Genomic DNA, 22,219 nt, shown 5'->3' with positions numbered 1-22,219 from the left:
CAAAGCAGCAAATACGTATTTTCAGAGGCATGAAGGTCTGGCCTGTTGTAAGGCTAGGTTAGCACGTCAAATTCCTAAAGAATTGTGCTGTTACTGAATACGGCAGGGCATTGTTTGCTGATCCAAAAATGACCTTCCTCTAAAAAAGGCTTTGTATATACCAAAGCAAAGTTTGTTGATTTTTTTTCTTGTCTTTTTTCCAGTATGTAGTGAAGTTTCTCATTTTCTCCATATTCTCTTAATATTTAAAGAAAATGGTGTACTCTAAATTATGAATACCCCAAACTCATTGTAGTTTTACTTTGAGACACATTATACTTTAAGTGTTAAATTATTTACATATTTTATTTTTACCCCTGGAAGCCTCTGATGCTCTACTTATCTTTTTACCAACTTTGTGTACTACTTAGTCACTTAGTGCTATGATGGCTTTGTTTAGCTTCTTTCATAAAGTAACTTTCCTGTTAGAGACATTCAATTATATGCTTGAAAATCGTTGTTTTCAGTTCCTTTTATAGGAAGAGTGATGTTCTCTTTAAACTCACAAGTCAAAGTAACACATTATAGTTTAGAGGCAAATAAATGCAGATTTGTCTATGTATGAAACTGTTCAAATAAAATAGTGATGTGGAATGATTTTAGAATCAGTCCTGAAAAAAAGGTTGTGTCTCTGTCAGATTGTCAGCATCTTTCATTTTAAAAGTGTACCTGTTTGTCAACCATATGTGAAAATATTCTAATAATTACCTTGTATCTATCTATCTATCTATCTATCTATCTATCTATCTATCTATCTATCTATCTATCTATCTATCTATCTATCTATCTATCTATCTATCTATCTATCTATCTATCTATCTATCTATCTATCTATCTATCTATCTATCTATCTATCTATGTATCTATTTTTCTTTTAGTCCATTCAAAACTGGTTTGTTTTTCTTACCTTCCTTCCTTCCTTCCTTCCTTCCTTCCTTCCTTCCTTCCTTCCTTCCTTCCTTCCTTCCTTCCTTCCTTCCTTCCTTCCTTCCTTCCTTCCTTCCTTCCTTCCTTCCTTCCTTCCTTCCTCCCTCTAGCCCTATTGCCTCACTTTGTCCTGTCTTCTGTCCTCCCTTTGTTGCTTTTTTCTCTCTTCTCCTTTTAGTTCCTTTACATCCTACCTCCCTTTTTTGTTAATTTTTCATGTGTTACTTTTTTCTTTGCTTTTCCTTCTTTTTCTCCTTCCTTTTATTTCCATCTTTCCTCCTTTTCCCCTTTTTCACTTCCGTTCTTCCTTCCTTTCATGCTTCTTGATTTCCTTTCTTACTACCTCTGTGTTTAGCAGGTGCTAGATTCATGCTAAACCTTCGTATTCATAAGTTGAAACAGCCCAAAAACATCCTGACAATTCTGCTAACTTGAAAAATGTGGTGGAACCCTGTTTATATCTCGCCCTAGTATTTAAATAAATTGTAACAACTTCTGTGGGGCGTGTGTTGTGGAATTCACACAATACGCCTTATTATATTTGATAATCTACCCTTAAAAATGTATTGCACATGAATATGTATGCATTTCACAGAGAAGTGGAAAATATTTTCCAAATACCGCAAATATATTCAGAAAGATATTTAGCTCATAAATCACAGCTCACAGAGCCTGCTGTGTTATGTTTACTCTTTAACTATCAACACGTTTGTAATAAAAGCTTTGAAATGATGAATCACAGCCCTGCTCTCATTGGGTGTCAGATGGAAAGCCAAACTCATGATGCCGAATGCCCTGAGTGCATCTCTTGGTCACTTAAACATATCTTTGAAGAGCGCATATTTATTGATCCTGACACGATAACTCGATTGAGTGCTAAGCAGACTCTAAACATAAAGAGAATCCATTTAGAAACACTCTTGCGCATTTGAACAAAGTGATGATGAGGCATTATGTGAGTCTGCATACCAATCTCCATGACCAGACGAGCCATTTTCATCTGTATGTTAATGCTGAGTATGTAAATAAGGGCACGCCGCACCGGAGGAGCCGATAGCTGTTGGGCTTGGATTTATCACTCACACAGTGTTTGATCCACTGATCTTGTGGCGTACACTTTGCATCGGATTTCTTTTTACAACACATCAGCTTTGAAGACGGGACACAGTCGCATAATAGGCAATATTTCCCCTTTTCATTCATTCACTCAGAGCTGGGTCAGGGTTTCCAGCTTGCTAGATTGGATGAAAGTGGAGCCAGGCAGAGCAAATGCTTTCTAACAACAATGAAATCGAGGTGATGTGTTTTCTCACATATCTCCTCATTCCCTAATGCAGTGATGCTGCATTCATTTGGAGTAACTTTAATCTTGTTCTGGAAAATTCCATTAATCTTCAGCAATGCTCGCAACACAAAGAAGAAGATAAAAAAAAAAATGCTGAGCGGTGGAAAAACCACTGGTGCCATATTTTACATCCTCACACCACGATGCCCGTGTGCAGAACGCGCAAGACCATTTCCTTGCATAATAACAGAGTCAATTAATGAAAATCCCCCCATGTGTGTAAAATATCTGTGTTACCTGGGCTGCCTTTAAGACTGCTTGTCAAAGAAATCGAATCAAACAGCAGGACAGCCATTTTGTCCTTGCCATATATAGATTATTTATCAGTCTGACTGTACACTGTGATGCATGGCTGCTTTTAGAGTCAGTTCACATACACAGTAACCTCACATCAACCTACCAGCTGGCCATTATCTGTTCTTCAGCTCAGAGTTGACTGACTGCAAAAATACATACCAGCTGACATTATCTGACAATCTGTATATCAGCCCATCACACACACACACACACACACACACATATATATATATATATATATATATATATATATATATATATATATATATATATATATATATATATATATATATATATATATATATATATATATAACGCAGAGCCACGATTTAGTGTGGTATTGCATATTTTATAAGTTATTATAGATTTTATGATTCAAAGCTCCTTTATTCTCCTTTCTGCAGCCTCTGTGGTTGCTGCCTGTGTAACTGCATGTGCTCTGTTGAACCGTCAAACCTACTTCATTAATAATGCAAGACGTGTGTTAAACATTGTTTACACTGCTTAGCTCATTTCAGACGATACTTTTGATTGCATTTGCTGCCGTTATGAAGCAGATTTAGGCCTTAAAGCTTAGATCCTACTAAGGGCTGGCTCTTTTCTGAACTGTTGAAATATAAGCACCTGATTAGTGTGTCAGTTCTGATCTATCCCTGTATATTCTCTGCATGTACGCCTGCGTAGAGTTAGCTAAGCTGCTAACCCTAACCCTTTGGGTTTTTTTTTAACATGATCATTTGCAGTTTTATTAAAGGGTAGCTCACCCCAAAATCTAAATCAACTTTGTTTGCTACTAAACTGTATACATGGGTTTCTTAATCCTGGTCATTATTTTTGACAATTTGCTGCACCTTTGTTGAAATCCTGATTTTGTGTCCAAAACCTGCTCTTTGGCGCCCTCCTTAGGTTCAACGAGTGTTTTGCAGTGAATTTCGACTCAGTATTGCTATTGGCTCAGACCTTTTTGTGAAGTCATCCAGAATATCTGACATCGGCCACTCTGCCACTGTGGGGTATAAAATCGTCTCCTTCTCACACCTCCACAGTGAGTTGGATGGTGAGTTTTACGGTCCCTCTATCGATTTTTTAGTTTGTCGATTGTCACAAATATCAAACTGCACATCCCAGTGACCATGTTCTTTAAACTCCTAAACATGTTTTCAAATCACCATATAGCCACTTTCCAAATATGTTTAATACTTACAAAGACCGATTGTCTTTCATGATCTGTTGGTTAAAAGCTTTGCACATCAAGCAAAGAATCTTATTTCTACCTTGCTTTTTTTGTGATCTAATCAGGGGCTTTGTTGTTGGCTTACGGAGGGAGGTTTCTCCACTATCCACCTAATCAGGCGTCCATCTACACCAGTGTGCTTATTTTCTTTTTTTTAAGTAGTCAATGAAAGAACTAAATTAACAAGGTCACAGAACTTTTACAAATGGGGTGTAAGAGGTTCTATGAAGAATCTGGATAACAAAGACTCTTTAAGGCCTTGGATTGAAATACTTAGATTTAAGACCCCGCAGAGACGTGTTTGAGCTGTTTGAAGCGTTAAAAGAGGTAAGAAATTGTAGCTAATTTCATGAACGAAAGGCAAGAAGTAGCCGTTGAATTGCACTTGCATCAATTACTTTCAGATATTATAAATGTTTCATGTTAAAATTGTGAAACTGTTTCGTAGCTGGTGTTTTTCGTTACCATCTAAAATCTGGTCTACGTAACCTAACAATGGGGGAATGCAGGAGGACTAAACAGCAGAGCTGACGTAGTCCAAATGCCAGGAAACAGAATCCATGATGGATTTTTTAAATAAAGGCCGAGCATTTAATGCATGTTTGATTCGGGTTGGTTAAATACATTTTAAGGGTCAGATGTAAGGGTTACATGACATCACTACCCTTTTTATTTACCTCAGACCCATTCCCTATCACCCACCCCTATGCCCCCATTTGCTCTCATTTTTCAGTAAGACAGTCGTTTGGCATCTTTAAAAAATTCTGCAAAAAAAAAAAACCCATATAAAACGTATTTAAGAGATCTGTAACATGCAATCATCATTCAGCTCACACCTCCATGACACCCTTTTGATTCCTCGGCTGCCAGTGTGAAACTGTTGTTGCTAACAAAGTGGATAGAAGAAAGGCAGGGCTCTCTTTTTTCAATTTAGCAGAAAAACATAAGATCCGTGTCTTTCCCTGATTCCGTCTTTAACAATGATCTTAATCTCCTCTGAGGACGGTTCCTTTTTTCCGCCCCTCGCTCTCACTCCTCCATTTTGCAGTCGTTTGCATTGGCAGAAAAGGAGCGAGCACAGAACACATTTCAGTGCCTGGTTCCTCTCATTAAGTCACCTGTCACTTCAGGACCATTATACCAGCCTCACATTAGCATTCCCTCTCTCCTCCCCAATAAAGCACCTGGTTCCGAAGGGAAAGAGGGCTGGGTTGGAGAGTGTGAGCCTACAGGCGCACGGCAGCCTACACAACTCACATTAACCACTTGTGTTTTTTTTTTTTCCACGCCGGTTTGTCGCATCTCTCATAATGGTTTGCTGATTTTCATAATGTGCATAATACACACAATGCCAACTGGTGTAATGTATTCCTCTGAACATGAAAATAACACCCATCTCACTCCATAATCAAACGCACCAAATGTTCTCGCTGACTGTCGTGCTCTGCGCAAGAACGGGGAAAAAAAAAAAAAAAGAGTGAAAATTCTCTGCTTCATCTGCCAGAGGCATGCTAACTTATCCAGTCGCACGAGGACTAAATCAAGAATGCATTTGTTATCTCCTGGGTCCAGAAACAGTGAAAGGCCCTCCAGATTGTTCCTGTACGTTTCAATTAGATTTGACATGTGGTGAAGAGTTGGGACTTCAAAAAGCTACGCTCTGCACCGCGGCGAACCACCATGTCAGGGCTTTGCATTGTGTGCTTGCTTTGAATGCCGCCAGGCTGAGGTGTCAAAACTGGCAAGCATGATAATGGTTATACTCATGGTGGTTTATGGGCCCTACAGTGACCCTTGTGTGTGTTAACCTTGCTTCCTCTACCTTATAAATCCTATCCTGAGAGGTTTATGGGACCCCACTTGTCAAGCCTTTCCAGCTGGATTCGGTGGGTGGGGCTGCAGTGCTGACGACCTGCCGATAAATTCGGCTTCTGATGAGAACAACAGGGCAAGGATGTTTGTTGCAGCGTGGGACAATGCGCTTACTCTGTGCGACAGAAACTGATTGCTCCTTTTCACGTTGTCTCTACACTGTAAAAATTGTATGTTAATTAAAAGTGGCGTAGGAACAGCACTGTTTTATTTTCCCTTTACAAGCAGTAATACACTGTGGGAGGTGTGATAAATCTGGTGCCAAGTCTCTGAATTTAAAGTAAATGGAAGTGGAAATAAATAGCTGAGGGTTTTTTAAGGTGTCGAAGAAAAATGTGGGGTGTTCAGAATTAAAACCCAATTAGGAACCTCTCTTGTTTCTTGCAAAGGTTTGATTCCATTGCTTATTAGTGATTTTAGCATCTAAGACTAAGGCAAACTATCCTATTTCAACGTATGCAGCTTTAAAGGACCCACAAAAGAAATTCTCTCATGCTATTCTTGTAGGTTTGAGCTGTTTTTAATGACTTGTCAGAGACAGTGGAGGAATACCACAGGTCAAAAAGAGAAGCCCATAGCTTGGCATGCAAAAAGGCAGACTTGTGTGCTTTTTAAGGTAAAACTGCCTTCAGGTGAATGTCCAAGAGGTAATGTGCCTAATGGTGAAACAATTAGAGTAAGAATTGATATTTTTACAGTAATGTTATCTTATTTGTTCTGTGGGTATCCTTGTAGAAGCACAACTCAACACATGTGAGTTGTTTCACTGCCATTACAGCGTCCATTGAGCTTTTTCACATTTTTAAAAAACATGAATGTATTTTATTCAGATTTCATGTCACTCAACACTACAAAATGGCCCATACTTGTGAAATACAAAGAAAACCATTTTCCAAATTAATTTTTTTTAAAAGAAAATGTGTTGCACATTTGTATTCAGCAACCCTGAGTCAATACCTTGCAGATCCACCTTCCATTGGCATTAAAGCTGCAGGGCATTGAGGGCATGTCTCTGCCTGATTTACAAATCTAGATAATGAATGGTTTCCCAATTTGTCTTTGCAAAATAGTTCCAACTCAGTCAGATTGGATAGATAAGCAGCAATATTTAAGTCTAGCCACAGATTCTCAAATGGCTTTAGTTCTGGGCTTGGATTGGGCCATTCTGACCCATGAATAAGCTTTCAACTAACCCGTTTAGGTTTGTTGTTCTGCAGGAAGGTGATCCTCCACCCAATTAACCAATCTTTTGCAGTCTCTAGCAGGTTTTATTCCAGGACTGACGTTTTTCTTTAGCTCTATCCATTTTTCCGTTAGCTCTGACCAGCTACCCTGTCCATGCTTTAGCCTCCCCACAACATTATACTGTCACCATTTTCCCCATGGTATTGATGCGTTTGTGGAAATGTGTGTTGATTTTTCATCAAACATGATGTTTTGTATGAAGGGCAAAAAAATGTATCTTATCTTACCAGAGCAAATTCCTTGACGTGTTCTCAGTCTCGTAGTTTGTGGTAAAAATTAAATGGGAATTACTTATTGCGTTCTTTTAATAAGGCCTTTGTTCTTTTTACTCTTGCACAACAGTCCGATATGTTGAGTACACAAGTACAAGCTGTTCTTTTAACTGATTCCACCTGAGCTGTGAATCTCTCCAGCTCCTCCTGTCAGTTTGACTGGACAGCTGTAGCGTTGCAGTTGTGTTACCCTGTTCCCATTTTTGGATGAAGGATTTAAACAGAGCCTCTTGAGATGTATAAAGCTGGGTGTATTGTTTTATACCTAAACCTACTTGAATCTTCTCCACAAAAAGACGGTATCTATGTGCTTCTCAATAAGAGGGAAAGCAAAATGTACCATTAAATTAGATCAAGAAGCGATAGAGGAAGTTGAGGAATTTAGATTTTTAGGCATTATTCTGGATTCCCAACTTAAATTTAATAAACACATTAATAAACTCTGTAAGACTGTCCGGATAAATCTAAACTGTTTTAGAATGATGAGGCAGCATATACCTGTTAAAGCAGCTTTGCTGTTCTTGCATGCTATGATATTTTCTCATTTATCTTATTGTGTTACTGTATGGGGTCAAGCCTCCCAGACAACAGTTAAACCTATTTTATCATTATACAAACAAGCATTGAAAATGATGGATCAGAAACCAAATAGGTGGCATCACTGTTTGATTGTACAGAAATATAAGGTTTTAGATTTTGATAGTTTTCTTTTCTTAAGATGATTTTTAAATGCACAAATAATATAGCTCCAGCCGTACTCTGTCCTTTTGTGACAAAAATAAATACACGGAGAGTTAACACTAGGAGAGCAGCGGGTGGCAACTGTATAGCAGAGGAGCGCAAAACCACTTTTGGACAGTCAAGTTTCTCAGTGATAGGGATCCGTCTTTGGAAGGATTTACCAACGGAAATAAAAATATAAAAATAGAAACTGACCTGAAAACATTTAATAGAAAGGTGAAACATTGGCTGAAAGAAAATCAAATATGTGAACATTGAGTCATTAAGATTATGTTTGATGTGAGGTGTTGTTTTGTGTAATGTTGTTAGGATTGTGTAAAATGTTAATGGTTGTCTTTTATAATGTATTTTATATATGATTGTGCAATGTGAGCTACGTTTTAGGAAAATGTATTTTATAAAGGCCTGACTGGGGACTGGGGTTGCAAATTAGCCTATAGGCTAGAAACCTTTCATGCAACACATTTACACATTTTGTTATGGCTCTGCCTATTACAATTATGAATGTAATAATGTGCGCTGCATTGTCCCTGACAAATAAACTAATAAAAAAAAATAAAAATAAAAAAAAACTTTTAACGTGACCTTTCTGCTGTGCTACTTGATCCTCATGATGCTACTTCTTTAGTAATGTTCTCTAACACCGGGGTTCTCAAACTTTCTTTCTTTTGTACTGTTAAATACATTAGGAATTATGTATGTTTTTAAAAATATATATAACTACACCTAGCATTTGAGATTTGGTGCTTGATCCTCATTCTAGCTAAAGCCAAACTCAATGTAACTTGTCATGCTTCCTAATTTTAGCTGATTTGGCTTTTACCTTACTTGAAGAAGTGGACAGAGTTAAATATTTGTCCATTGTGTTACTTAGCTTAACCCCAACGCCTCCTCAATAGTGCCTACTCAGGACCCACATTGTGCATTTTACAGACCCCCAGCCCGTGGTTCCCGGACCCCAGTTTGAGGGCCGCTGCTCTAATAAAACTCTGTGGCCTTCATGGGAACAGCTGGATTTATACTGAGATGACATTAGACTCAGCTGGACTGTGCTTACTACTTAGGTGACTTGTGAAGGCAAATGGTTGAAGCTCTAGCTTGTTCCTGCTAGGCATCCTATAGAAAAGTAACTATTAGATGGAAAAGTAAAGCAGTGAGAAACTCACTAAGAAAATATTTGACTGCTGTGACACTATTGTTTTTTTTTAAAGCGCATTAATATTCTATCATTTAGTTTACTGTGATAGAGTATATGTAACACATTTGTCTTACTAACATGTGAGGAAATAACGGATAATCGATGTATGTAAAGAGATGTCGGTTTCATAAGATGAAAAAGATCTGCTTTGGAGACGGCTCCAGTCTGACCAGCAGTTATCTGAACTCTCCTGTAAGAAATTCACACTGATTTTGTGAACTGAGGCAGTTCACTTTGCTGTGTTCTGCAGATAAGATACTGATTGCCGCAAAATACTGTATGTAACCATATCTAAAAAAAAAAGTCCCTTCAAAGATGTCATACTATCATAATCTCATTCTGACATCTGCCTAATCTCATTTTGTGGCAGTGTGCTAGTGTCTGGTTATCGCTGTAGCCCCTAAGCCAAGCCGAAAATTGGGATTCATGGTCAGGTCTGAGTGGAATTCGAACGTTTTCCCTGTGAATAATCTGACTTCTTCCACGGTCTAATACAATTCATTTTTGGCTAACTTCCACAATGTACGTATAAGTAACTTGTTTTCTACATGTTGTAGTGTGATATCTGGTGACGTGGACAGTGTATCATCCAAACATAGCTGGATCATGCTGCTGCCCTTAGCAGTTTACATACATTCAACATCAAAATGAGAATCATATTAATTTATACCAATTGATGATTTACTCAAATTGCTATTTGTTATTTTTCCACGGTGGAATGATTACAAAACATCCATCTATCCGTCCATCCATTTTCAGACGTGCTTATCCCTGTTGGGGTCGCAAGAGGTGCTGGTGCCTATCTCCAGCTGCCAATGGGAGAGAGGCGGGGTTGATTACCAAATAAACACCTTTAATTGAATCTAAAGACATTTAGGTGGAGAGTTTACTTTGGGTTTCCGCTAATCCAGACAGGGTATATATATATATATATATATATATATATATATATACATCCACCCCCAGGAATATTTGAGCAAGATGCAGAGAAACAACATATTTTCTGCAAGCTTCTCGCATGGTTCTGGGTAGATATTTACCCTAACTTCTTATCACAAGTGGTCTGCCTCAATTAAAGTGCTTGGTTTGCCAGCTGGCACAAACTCGACTTTTAAAAGTACTCCAAATGTTCTCCATATGGCTGGGAATGAGGCCATTACATAAGTCGGAATACCCAGTGGTGTTTAAATTTCAACCGTCTAACTCAGATTTGAGGTGGAATTGAAGAAGTGGGAGGTAATGCTACTTCATTGCTCCTTTCATTTTCTGCAATGCACCAATACCTCTGGCAGCAAAACAGACCCTAGAACCAGTTTGGATATGTGTTGGGGATCTTTCTCATGCTGTGGTCCAACTGTGTCCACGTTGCAGTCATCTAACCCAATCCTCCACCATCAGATGAAAGAGAATTGGCTCAGATGGTAAAAAAAAAAAACAGCCCAGAAACCACAAATGCTCAAGTGTATAAGGCTTGTTATACACTGAACGATGCTGGAGCATCAGTGTCCCTGTCCACAGTGATGCCAGTTGAAAGGCAGCCAACATAAAAAAAGTGACTGCTCCAAAACAAATACTGTTAGGACGAGTCAAATGCTTTCAGGAGAATGTTTTTATTGTTTGAGGAGACACAGATTTGGCCGCAATAACAGAAACAGTATCTGAAGGAGTCAGGGTGACGAATTCACACTTAACAACTCTGTACCGGCAGCGTTGCATGATGGTGGGTTCGTCATGTTCAGGGTCTGTTTTGCTGCGTTGCACAACATGGGTGGAATAAAAAAAACTATCAACTTTGTATCAAATCAACAGCTAGGTAGTTAAAGGCCTAGGCACAATTGGGTGCTCCTAGAGGACAATAGCCCAGACACACATCAAAACTAGTTTTGGTATAGATAAAGGAAGCCAGTTTTAAGCTTCTGTAATCACCCCAACGTCAACCCCATGGAATATATTTACTTTTTTTGGGTCCATGCCAGGAAACTAACCAATTCAAATAAGGTCCACAAATTGTCAGTAGTAGAGCATCGAATATCCGGACAGAATAATGCCAGACACGTGTTGATATCTAAAAAAAAAAATTGGTGTCTCTGCAACTTTCAATGGGACATTTTTCTAAATATCAGTATTGATGTATGTATATAAATGAGTGGGTTAGAGAAAATCGACAAGAAATTTAAAGCTGAAAACCAAGATCTTTAACATTCATTAAATCATTTTGTTGTATCTTTGTCCTATATTGGCAAAAGAACGGTTCAAATTCATCATTAAAAGGTCAAAATTATTATGATATTGACTTCCATTGCGAGAAAACGTGAACTTCTGACAGACATGGTGGATCCAGTAGTGGTGATGTGGCAGTTTAGCAGCAATGCTTAGCAACAGTAATTACAGAAATATTGATAGATTCCATACCCTGCTTTTACATAAACGGAAACACACATTGTTTAAATGAGGTAAACTGCGATTTTAACAATTATAAAATACACTTCATTTAAAAAAATCTGGGAATTGTCAATGTCTATAACAGCAGATTTCGAGAGTAAGCAGAGGCGAAAAGGAGAGAAGTAGATAAACTGCGTGTGTGTGTGTGTGTGTGTGTGTGTGTGTGTGTGTTTGAAACAAACATGTTCTTGTCAGAAGCTGAGACCTCTCGTGTCTATCAGCGGCGATGTTTGTGTGGTTCCAGAGGAACGAGTGTGCCGATGTTCCAGAATAAACCCTGTCCTCCCAGTCCTCCTCCCTAGTGGGTTGCGCTTGACTTCCACCGTTTTCACAGCTGCTCTCAGCAGTGCACTCCATTACACCTTAAATCACTTAAAAAGATCTGAAGCACCGAAAACTCCGTCTGCAGCTAATTCACCCTGACCGTGTGGATTATCCAGAGAAAATAGTAGCATGAAAACACCGCAACATCTGATTCCAGCCTAATAAACTCTGATATCTTTAGATTAGAATCCAAACAGCCAGAATCGAACCACGTCACGATGATGATGCTTCAGCACGGCTTTTCAAAGGAGCTGCAAAGCAAAACACCACAGATAGAAATCTCCCATTCTGCACCCAGTCAAGCGTTGCTTGAAAATCTGCGCAGATCCGTTTCGACAGAGGCACATTCGTCTTTGTTGGGTATCCAAAAGCGGCCGCAGAGATTAGGCTCGATAAATAGGGTGGGATAAGTGGGTCTTGTCCTGTGTTTGGTGGCATAGAGCAGAAGACACACAGAGGCATGACACGCAGCTGCACAGAGCTATTGATTCTCCACTGGTCTCCAGGCACCCTTCCCTTTTCATTCAGGCTGCCTGCCAAGCGCCTCAGAACAGGAGCCCCCCGCTCTCTTCTCCCAATGTCTGCACGTCTGCTTAAGCACAATCAATGGGCCATCAGCGGGGGAGAGAATGCCCGCCACTGTCTCTGCTTCCACGGGGTGGGGGGAAAGGGAAATTGAAAATATACATAGTGGGAAATGTATCATGATAACCATGCTGGCATGAAGAGTCGGCAGAAAAAAATCTGATGCTTTGCCTTCGAGTGCAGGTTTCAGTCACTGGCGCCTCTGATAGTCTTTAGAAAGCTTACTTGCAGCTAAATGAAAGGACCAAGTCATTCGTATCAGTCTAAATAGCTATTCGTTAGATGTTTTTCTGCATCCTGGACTTTGAAACACAACACCAAAACACCTCATTTCCTTTGCTTCCTGGAGGACGGTGCAGCACATTCTCTCAATCTATTTTTTTTTTATATACAGACAGTCAATTCAGCTCTACAGGTTGTTAGATGCAGGTGCATCTCAATAAACGAGCGCATCACCAGAAAGTTACTTTATTTCTGTAATTTAATTAAAAAAGGGAAGGTTGTATTTTACATCCATGACACACAGTGAAATACTGTTGCTGATAATTATCAAAGAAAGCTAATGGAAACACAAAATTCAGTTTCTTAGGAAATTAGAATGTGAGTTGGGTACCAATTTAAACCAAATCCTTTTGCGTTACGACCTACACACACACTGGGAAGACTGCAGACTTGATAGTCGAGGCAGATGACCGTTCACACTGAGCCTGGTTCTGCTGGAGGTTTTCCACCTTGTTAAAGGGGAGTTTTCCTCTCCACTGTCGCTTCATGCATGCTCAGTATGAGGGATTGCTGCAAAGTCATCACCAATGCAGACGACTCTCCCTGTGACTCTACGCTCTTTCAGGAGGAGTGAATGCTGCTTGTCAAGACTCGATGCAATCTGCCGGGTTTCCTTATGTTGGAAACCTTTTGACCAATCAGTATGATTTGATTGAATTTGACTTTGGAAAGTGCCTTGAGATGACGTGTAATATGAATTGGTGCTTTATAAATAAAATGTAATTGAATTGAATAGTTGTCCAGCATCACCTTCCAGAAGAAGGGTAAGACACAAAAGGGCATAGCCTTGAATATTATTATTATTATTATTATTATTATTATTATTATTATTATTATTATTATTATTATTATTATTATTATTATTATTATTATTATTATCATTATTATTATTAGAAAGTTGAGTGGAAGGTAAATGAGCACAAGCATCATTGATAACCACAGCCTAGAAAGAACAATAAAGCAAAGCCCATTCAAAGTGCCCTTTTCAGACAAATGGAATAGTATAAAATTGAAATGGTTTGAGGTCCAGTTGAAAGTTTCTATTGTATGTGAAGATCTAGTGAGTCACGTCATCTGCTGGTGATGAGCTGCCCAATCTTCCTGCACCACTCTGCTGACAAGCATTACAGAGATACTATTTTCATTTTTCAGCAGGACATGGCCACAATGCCAAAGGTGCAAATGCCTTTTAAATGTATGATTATTGCTGATGAACACCTCAAATAGAATATATGGCGCACTGTCAAAAGAAAGAGAAAAGGAGACAGGGGCCAGCAATGAAGATGAGCTGGAAGCTGCTATTAAAGCAACGTGGGTTTCCTTAAGACCGCAGCAGAGCCACAGGCTGATCGCCTCCATGCAACACTGCATTGATGCAGTAATGAATGCAAAAGAAGCTAGGACCAAGTACTGGATGAATACTGATATCACATGCATTTACTTTTCAGTAGTTTGTTATTTTTACAGGTCTTCTGTAAGTATTCTAATTGTACATTTCTGAGAAGCTGAATTTTGGCTTTTCGTCTGAATATACAGCAATTAATGCTTACACATCACTCTGTGCATCATGGATCTATATATGAGTTTCACTTTCATAACTGAATTTCTGAAATAAAGACCTATTTGATGATATTTAAATATGCTGGAATGCAGCTGTATGTGTTTTCTAAAAGCATGCCTTAGGAAACGATAGATCAAGAGAAAAGGCCTACTTCATTTCTTAGCGAAGGTTATACAGCCTGCTCCAGCGGTGGTCCCCTATGCAGCATTCTGCACCACTGGAAGACTCGAGTTCATGTTGCAGATCTGTCAGCCAGCTGTCACGGCTCACAATGGAGTGACAGAGACGTCCCCATTACCAAGGACATCTCAGTTTTGTTCTCGCACACAAAACATCTTTTTCAAATCCATCTCGAGCAGCACAAAAGGAGAACTCAGAGCCGAACCCCAGTGAATATCTTCGCTGCTCCCCCATAAGATAAATAATGTACCCACTCGCACAACTCATCTTTCATCTGTGCTTTGAATCTAAATGGAGGGCATGTCCGGCACAACACTGAGCCGGAGATGGCAGACCGTGCTCATTACTAATTATGTGCTCACTGGTCATTTAGGAGGGTGAGTTGTAGTTCGACTGGTATTGAGTGAGCGCAGGGGGAAGATTTGTATGTGCCATTAAAAGGACGGTACATCCACTAACTCAGTGTCACCCACATAATAGGAGCAGATAGGAAGAAGGTGGTGAGACAGAGAACACCTTGAATAATAGCAGTACTAATTAAAACTACACAGGCTTCCTGCAGAACTGAGAGGAGCGGAGCTGCATCAATGCAGGCGTGAAGACAAGAAAATAAGAAAAAGGTGCAGGGAATTGTATTAAACCAAAAAAAAAATAAAAGCTAATTTTGCCGCACGCGTCCTCATTCAGGCGTTTGTTCACATCTCACAACACTCGTGCGCACCGTGTGAAGATTAACGCACACAACTGCTGGGGATTTGTTTTGCATGTTTGATTTGTGGTGTGAGGTCTTTAAGATGAAGACATTATTTTAACAGGACCTCATTTCTGTGTCATCAGCAGCAGCAGCAGCAGGAGCGAGATGGATTGGAGGGGGTGCAGTTCTGCAGCAGTGAGTGAAAAGCCAACCAATAGCCTACATTTCCAACATCTGCAAAGGTCTGATCATGATTTCGTGTAGATTTAGAGACAAGAAAAAAAAGCAACTGGTGTAGGTTTTTAGCATCTCAGAGAACATACCTCGCTCATGCGGTGCATGATCGTGGTAAAAGGCCAAAAGCTGTAGTATTAATGTATTTCCTGCACCGAAAATCTGAGCACTTGAGTGCTCCCATCAATACAAATTAATGTGATGTAATCGTCTTAACAGCGTTTAATTATTTTATGCGACATCAGCACAAAGCAGCCGCTGACGTTGTGCATGGGCATGAAATTAGCATTCAAATATTTACTGTACCTCGCTGAAAGGAAAATGAGCAGAGGGAGGATGAATGACAGGCAGGGTGCAGGGAGAGGAGAGGAGAGGAGAGGAGAGGAGAGGAGAGGAGAGGAGAGGAGAGGAGAGGAGAGGAGAGGAGAGGAGAGGAGAGGAGAGGAGAGGAGAGGAGAGGAGAGGAGAGGAGAGGAGAGGAGAGGAGAGGAGAGGAGTTGGGTTTTTGAGTTTGCTTTATAACTAAGAAGTTTGGATTGAGTTTAATCCTCACTTAGATCTGCAAATTCAGCTTTGTTCATTTGTCATTTAGGCTGTGAGGTGTCCATTTTTTTTATTTCAAGTGCCGCTTTTTTTTTTTTTTTTTTCAGCGAGTCCCTGAACCGTTCATTGCTGTAAACTTTACAAGCGATCCACAGAAGAACCTTGAAAATGGGCAGGGACAATGCTTGACCTTCAGCACAATGAAGAGTTCGGCCTCATTGGCGGTGTGTGACAGATTTGTCAGCAGCACTCTGATTGGCTGAGAACCGCTCGAGGACTTTTTAATATGCCCCATAAGTGCACACCTGCGACAGCATTTCAAATCAGCAGGGGTGCCTCTCCAAAATGCTGAAACTGGCACGCTGATAGGGGGAGGGCACTAAAAATCTTGGGTTGCCACACAAAAATGTAATAGAATGTCATATTAGACTTTTAGGAGTTTGTTGATATTGAAACCTTTCTCCTCCATTAAATTCATGCTTATAAACTTTTTTTATGCATCCAAGGCCAGGGGAAGAATGCCCTCCCCAAGCCCCCCAACCTTCTCTTGCGCCACCGATGAGATGAAAAACAGCAAAAAAAAAAATCACAATGATCACTTTGTGACATCATTGAAAAACAAATTCCTTTTGCAGAATTAATTAAATTTTAACGATACATAAGCAGTGAAAGGGTTTTAACGTGGGTGATATGGCTTTTTGCCCAGGGAGTCATTGCCTGTGTGTTCTGTTTCTGTTATTTGCGTTCCCTGTCATTGTTGAATTGGCACCCTCAGCTGTTGGGCACGGTGTAATAAAGCAAGTCTGTTCACCACTGCTGGCTGATGATGCCGAGGTTTTACATAAACATCCAAACCAAAGAGTATCACATGATCTAATTGCTTTCATTTAAAAAAGGAAAGCAACAACTATTCCAAATGCTACAGAAAATAACATAAGACATTAATAGGTATGATTTTAATTATGTTATCAATGACATTTATTAAGATTAACATTTACTGTTATTTTAATGTTGATGTAGGCAAAAACTTTTTCTGTTGTGCAGAATATTATACCAATTTGGTAATTCTACACTTAATAGAAAAATAAATATAACAAACTAATGTTTTAGCTGTTTAATTAGTAACAGTATCTGCAGAGGCAGCCATCCTGCAATAAGCTGCTGAACAGACAAGAGAGGGTTACCTTGGTAACATTGCTGGTGCTCCTTTAGTGTCTGTTTTTCACTTAAAAAGCATTTCCTGTCAGATTATTCTGTCTTTTAAACAAGGTACAAATGTAGTAGCATTCTCTCAGCCAGCTGACCAGGCAGTGTGCAGCAAAAATTGGAGGAGGGGCGGGTTTTGCATTTACTCAACGCTCCCTAGAGCTAAGAAGAAATCTGGTCTGTAACTCTGGCACTTTTTCTGGCCTCCTTTTAAAGGGACTTTATGCTACAGGAAGAGTATGGATATTTTAGCAGTTTTGAAAATCAAAACATTTAAGACCTTGGTACCGGTGAACTGCAAGCGGCAATTATAGGATGGTAAAACTTAGGCTAAATGTATTAAACACTGATTAAACAAATATTTTAATGTGTGAAATTTCTATGTGGAAAACTGAGGGATTCTGTGTTTTCTCAACAAAATAATGTTAAAAATGCATGTATTTGTCCATACATAATTATATATATAGATATATGCATGAACAATTCTGAACAGGATAGCACTCCTGCATTTAGTTATGTGTTGGGTATTAGAATGAAGGACATGGCCACAGGTGGCATTCCTGCAAGAATTGCCAATGCATGTAAGGACGCTTCATTTAAGCATCCTGCAAAGCTGTGGGGCTTTTAGGAACTCGTGCATCCACCTACCCCAGTGTTGTCATGGTGACGATGGTGTACCAAAAGGCTGCGGGGATGCTGGTGAACTTGGTCGCCGTGGAGCCTTTCTCTGCATAAAACATGACCGTGGCGAATATAATGATGGCCATGGTGAGGGAGAAGAGGAGGAAGCCCAGCTCGGAGGCGCAGCTCTTCAGGGTGTAGCCCAGGATGCGCAGCCCCGCAGAATGCCGCGAAAACTTGAAAATCCGAAAGACGCGGAAGACCCTCAGCGTGACGAACGCCCCGCTCACCTGGTCGTTGTCGGTCATGACCAGGCCGATGTAGTACGGCATGATCGCCACCACGTCGATGACGCTCATCACGCTTTTCATGAACTTGCAGCGGCTGGGTGCGGCGATCAGGCGGAGCAGATACTCGACCGTGAATATCATGACGCACGCCGTGTCCAAGCAGAAGAAGGCCAGCGCGTAGCGCTCCCCGCAGGAGACCTCCTTGGACCTGTTGGGCAGAGTCCCACACGGGACCGTCTCCACCACGTTGGCCATCACCGATATGGCGATGAAGAACCCCGTGACATAGTAGAAAACCAGCGCCAGGGTGCTGGTGTGTGGGTTTTCAAAAGCCCGCCACAGGTACTCCCGGAACGTCAGATTCACCGGCGTGACGTCGTTGCTCATGTCCATCTCCTCGTCATCCTGGAGACGCTCCGCGTTTTCGCGCCTCCGGTCCTTGTACTCCTCGTAGCAGCAGTCCCCGATGATCTCGGGGATGATGCCGAAGAAGGCGAGCTCCTCGTCGTACGCGGATATGCACTCCTGGCGCGGGTAGTGCAGCTTGCCCGTGCGGTAAAAATTGAGGATGTGCCTGAAGATGTCGGGGTCGCGGTCGAAAAAGTACTCGCTGGTCTCCTCGTGAAAGAAGAAGTCCCTCTCGGTGCTCCCCAGCAAGGTGTCCGGGTACCTCTCCAGCGTGGTCCGCCACGTCTGGAACTTGGTGCCGCTCACGTTGAGGATGATGAGCCCGTCCTGGGCTTTCCTCTTGTCTTGGGGAGGGATGGGCATCGGGGTGCTCGCCACGGGCATCCACCCGATGGCCGCCGCTCTGGCGAAGGGAAGCCATGCCGCTACACCTGCTGCCATGCTGACCTGTAGTGTTTGAAACGACCCTTCTCCGCTTGTCACTGGGCTACGACTCAGAGACAGATTGCATCTGCAGGAGAAAGAGCAGACCAAGAGACCCTCAGTGTAACAAATGAAAAATAGACAAATATGACTTATTCTGTTCTACTAAGCCTAGCCAGTCTTTTCTAACTGTTCTGCTAAGAATTCCCACTCTTTGCGGCAGAATATCAATTAGATCCCCACATTTTCATTCCAACAATAACCAGGATTTTTTGTTCTCTTCTTCTCTTTTTGGAAATAAATCCAAGTAAAAGTAAAACACCCACCATAGAGACGCTCCATCATCAATCTGCATCCGCGATGAGTTCAATAAAATACTAATCCTAGGAAGAGAATATTTGCAATCCCGCCAGCCATCTATTACTCACTGCAGCCAGACGATGGAAAAGAGAGGAGGGAAAAAAAAGGAAAACTGTGCTCTAACGTTGCATCAACAAGTTAAACAATTGAAGCGGCGGACTCCAAGCGGAGAGGGGTCATTCGTCCCTTCTTTACCAATCCGCAGGGCTCCTGTCCAAAGGTTTTCCCCTCTCGTTGCAGCTACTCCTCAGCAAACTCATGTTCCTTTTCTCTCGTCGACTGCAAGACCACCTTCCTCCCCCCTCACCTCCCCCTTTTCTCATCACCGAGCAGTGGAGAGCTGAGAGGAAAATCGGATGCAGAGAGAGAGAGAGAGAGAGAGAGAGAGAGAGAGAGAGAGAGAGAGAGAGAGAGAGAGAGAGAGAGAGAGAGAGAGAGAGAGAGAGAGAGAGAGGAGGGGGGAGCGGTCCTTTCTGCACCCAGAAATTCCTCTGCTTGCCTTGCTTCACCGTGCGCATGGGGAGCTGTTCAATGCGTATCTGTAGTCTAAGTAGGCGGTATCTCCTGAAGCTCGTCTAACATTTGTGTTTGGAGTGTTTTCAGCAACGTGGATCAACAGCGGCCGCAGTTTACCTGAGATATCATGAAGTCCAGGGATGGGATTTAAGTTTTCCTGCATATTTTCTCCACAGGATTTCCTCATATTTAAAAAAGCCATGTTGATGTTGATCCTATTTATTTAATGTAGGGAGCCCCAAAGACCAGAGTTGGGACCTAAGGCCACACTGGAGTAATTTACACAACATAGAGCAATTCTAATCAAATTTTTCAAATTGTTTGAAAAAGCTCAAAGTAAAATTGCTGAAAAACACTCTGATGTCATAGTTATGATTCTGCACTGACATTTTTTGAAATGATGCTAAGACTTTTATAATTCAACAAAAATGAAAAGTGGTTTCTGCAAGGTTTTTATTGCTTGCTGAGAATTTATTTGCCACTTGTTGAGAAACTTGACGTGTTATGTGATAGTGTGAGAAATATGTGAGTTGCTTAAGAACTGAAAGTCTGGATGCACGTGGTGCTCTGTTATCAGGCAGCTGATAACAGAATATTGACCATATTTGGACTTTTTCAAAAATGTGAGCAAGTCTATCTTTAAGAAATAAAGTCGTGAGAACATTACAACTACATTTTTGCTTGTGAGCAAAATATTTGGTTATAATACTCAAATTCCTATTCGGGTTGCACTCAAAACTTGTCAATCTTGAAAATAATCCCCAGTCACAAGGAGACATCTAAACACATTAGGCTGATTTTGATGTTAGCAATAAGAAAATAGTTTTGACTTTTGAAAATATGATACCTTTTGAAATCATAAAATGCATCAAATTACGCAGTTTGAGTCAATACTTTAGGCCAAGGGTAAACACTTGCAATCAGCTGAGAAGTAAAGGAGGGATAGCTAATCACATCCTTATAAAAGGACACCTGAAGGACAGATGATAGGTAGTGAAGTCTGCTTGGGGGGAGGGTGTTCATCCATTCATCCAGCCATCGATAATTAAAATTAATGGGAAACATTTTGGGTTTGTACTATGAAAATTGGGTAAAAGGAACCAGAAACTTTGGAAACACACGCCTGGAAAGGGTTGCATTCTGACATGAGAAATGTGCTGGAGCGCTTTTCCCATATCAGCAGCAAATGATGATCAATATTGTCTTATGAATCGCATTGTTCTGTAATACTGTTGAATAGCTTCGAAGGTCAACATCATTGCGCTACACCAATCCGCTGACATTTTCCCAAATAACTATAATCAATGAAAAGCGCGCAATCCCTCATGCAACAGCAGGGCAGTCTCCCACAGGGCCAAAGACAGCTGTGGCCTCTGGGGAGCCTCAGTGTCTGACCTCAGCTTCAAATATTAGAGTGAGTTCACGTTGAGCTTTAGGTAAGTGTTTTGCCTGCCATTCAGCACCACGGACAGCGCCCGGGCTTTCAAAGCTGTCGCAGATTTATCTGCTCTTAGGAACCGTGCCAGTAAGACCACTGAAAATGGATGGCCAGTCAGGGTGAGGTGTGGGAAACGTACTGCAGCTGTTGCTCTTATTTAATTTGCAGGGAAATGAGCAGGATGCAGCTCCCTGCGTTGCACTGGGACGGTTTGACAGTTTAACTGTCTGGCTGATGGACACATTAGATGCTGCAGCAGTCGGACCTTTGGCCTCCTGCACACCAGATCTTCAGCCGGCTTACACAACATTCACACCCGTCTGGTTCCCTCTGTCACAGCGCAGCATGTTGCTTTTTTGAGGGCTGAATGCACTGAACTGTCAGAAGTCCCATTAGTGTATGCGGTGCATGTCAGCGCACACTCAGTGTTCAGTTTGAGCAGTCAGGCCCAGGGGCTATGAATTCATCAGGGCATTTAAATATTCCAGAGGTTGGCACCAAAGAGAGGAATGCCTGCTCAGTTTGATCGTGCAGGAGTAAACTTTTCAGAATACAGACCCCTGCCAATTTTGTTCTTTCAAAAGGAAGAACATTTACAGATTTGTAACTAGGCATTGGCCGGCATCAGGGTATACCACTACAGGTCATAGATCACCATACAAAAATAAACTTTACCTGAACATAAGTCCGCCCACGTTCACTTGCCAGCTGCTGGATTTTTAAGTCTGGTCGGTCCGGTCCAAGTTCTGTTCCTGTTTTTGAATTAATTAATCTGATTGGATGAAGAATGCCAAAAAAGCACTGATTGGCAACAGGCACCGAGAGAAACATTAAGTAACCAATTAGAGACCTACATGAACTGACCTGGGAGCCAAAAGGTTACAAAAAAACATACACAGTAATCTGTCTGGCACACCTTGCCTTTCCAACATTAAAATTAGG

At 41.0% G+C, this 22,219-nt stretch overlaps 1 protein-coding gene across 2 annotated transcripts in view; it reads right to left on the bottom strand.

Moving 5' to 3' along the window:
- The window catches only part of LOC105938611 (potassium voltage-gated channel subfamily D member 2), an 86,658-nt gene extending 66,979 nt beyond the window's left edge, over nt 1-19,679 (bottom strand). For both annotated transcript variants that reach the window (XM_012880424.3, XM_012880425.3), the window contains exons 1-2: nt 19,290-19,679; nt 17,870-19,051 (exon numbers count right to left, since the gene is read on the bottom strand). In XM_012880424.3, coding sequence (XP_012735878.2) covers nt 17,870-18,981 — 1,112 coding nt within the window. In that variant the 5' untranslated portion in view covers nt 18,982-19,051; nt 19,290-19,679. The remainder of the gene's footprint in view (nt 1-17,869; nt 19,052-19,289) is intronic.
- Nucleotides 19,680-22,219: the final 2,540 nt, after the last annotated feature.

This window comes from Fundulus heteroclitus, chromosome 2 (assembly GCF_011125445.2).
Source record: "Fundulus heteroclitus isolate FHET01 chromosome 2, MU-UCD_Fhet_4.1, whole genome shotgun sequence".
Lineage (NCBI taxonomy): Eukaryota > Metazoa > Chordata > Actinopteri > Cyprinodontiformes > Fundulidae > Fundulus > Fundulus heteroclitus.
This window is presented reverse-complemented; position numbering and strand designations above follow the sequence as displayed.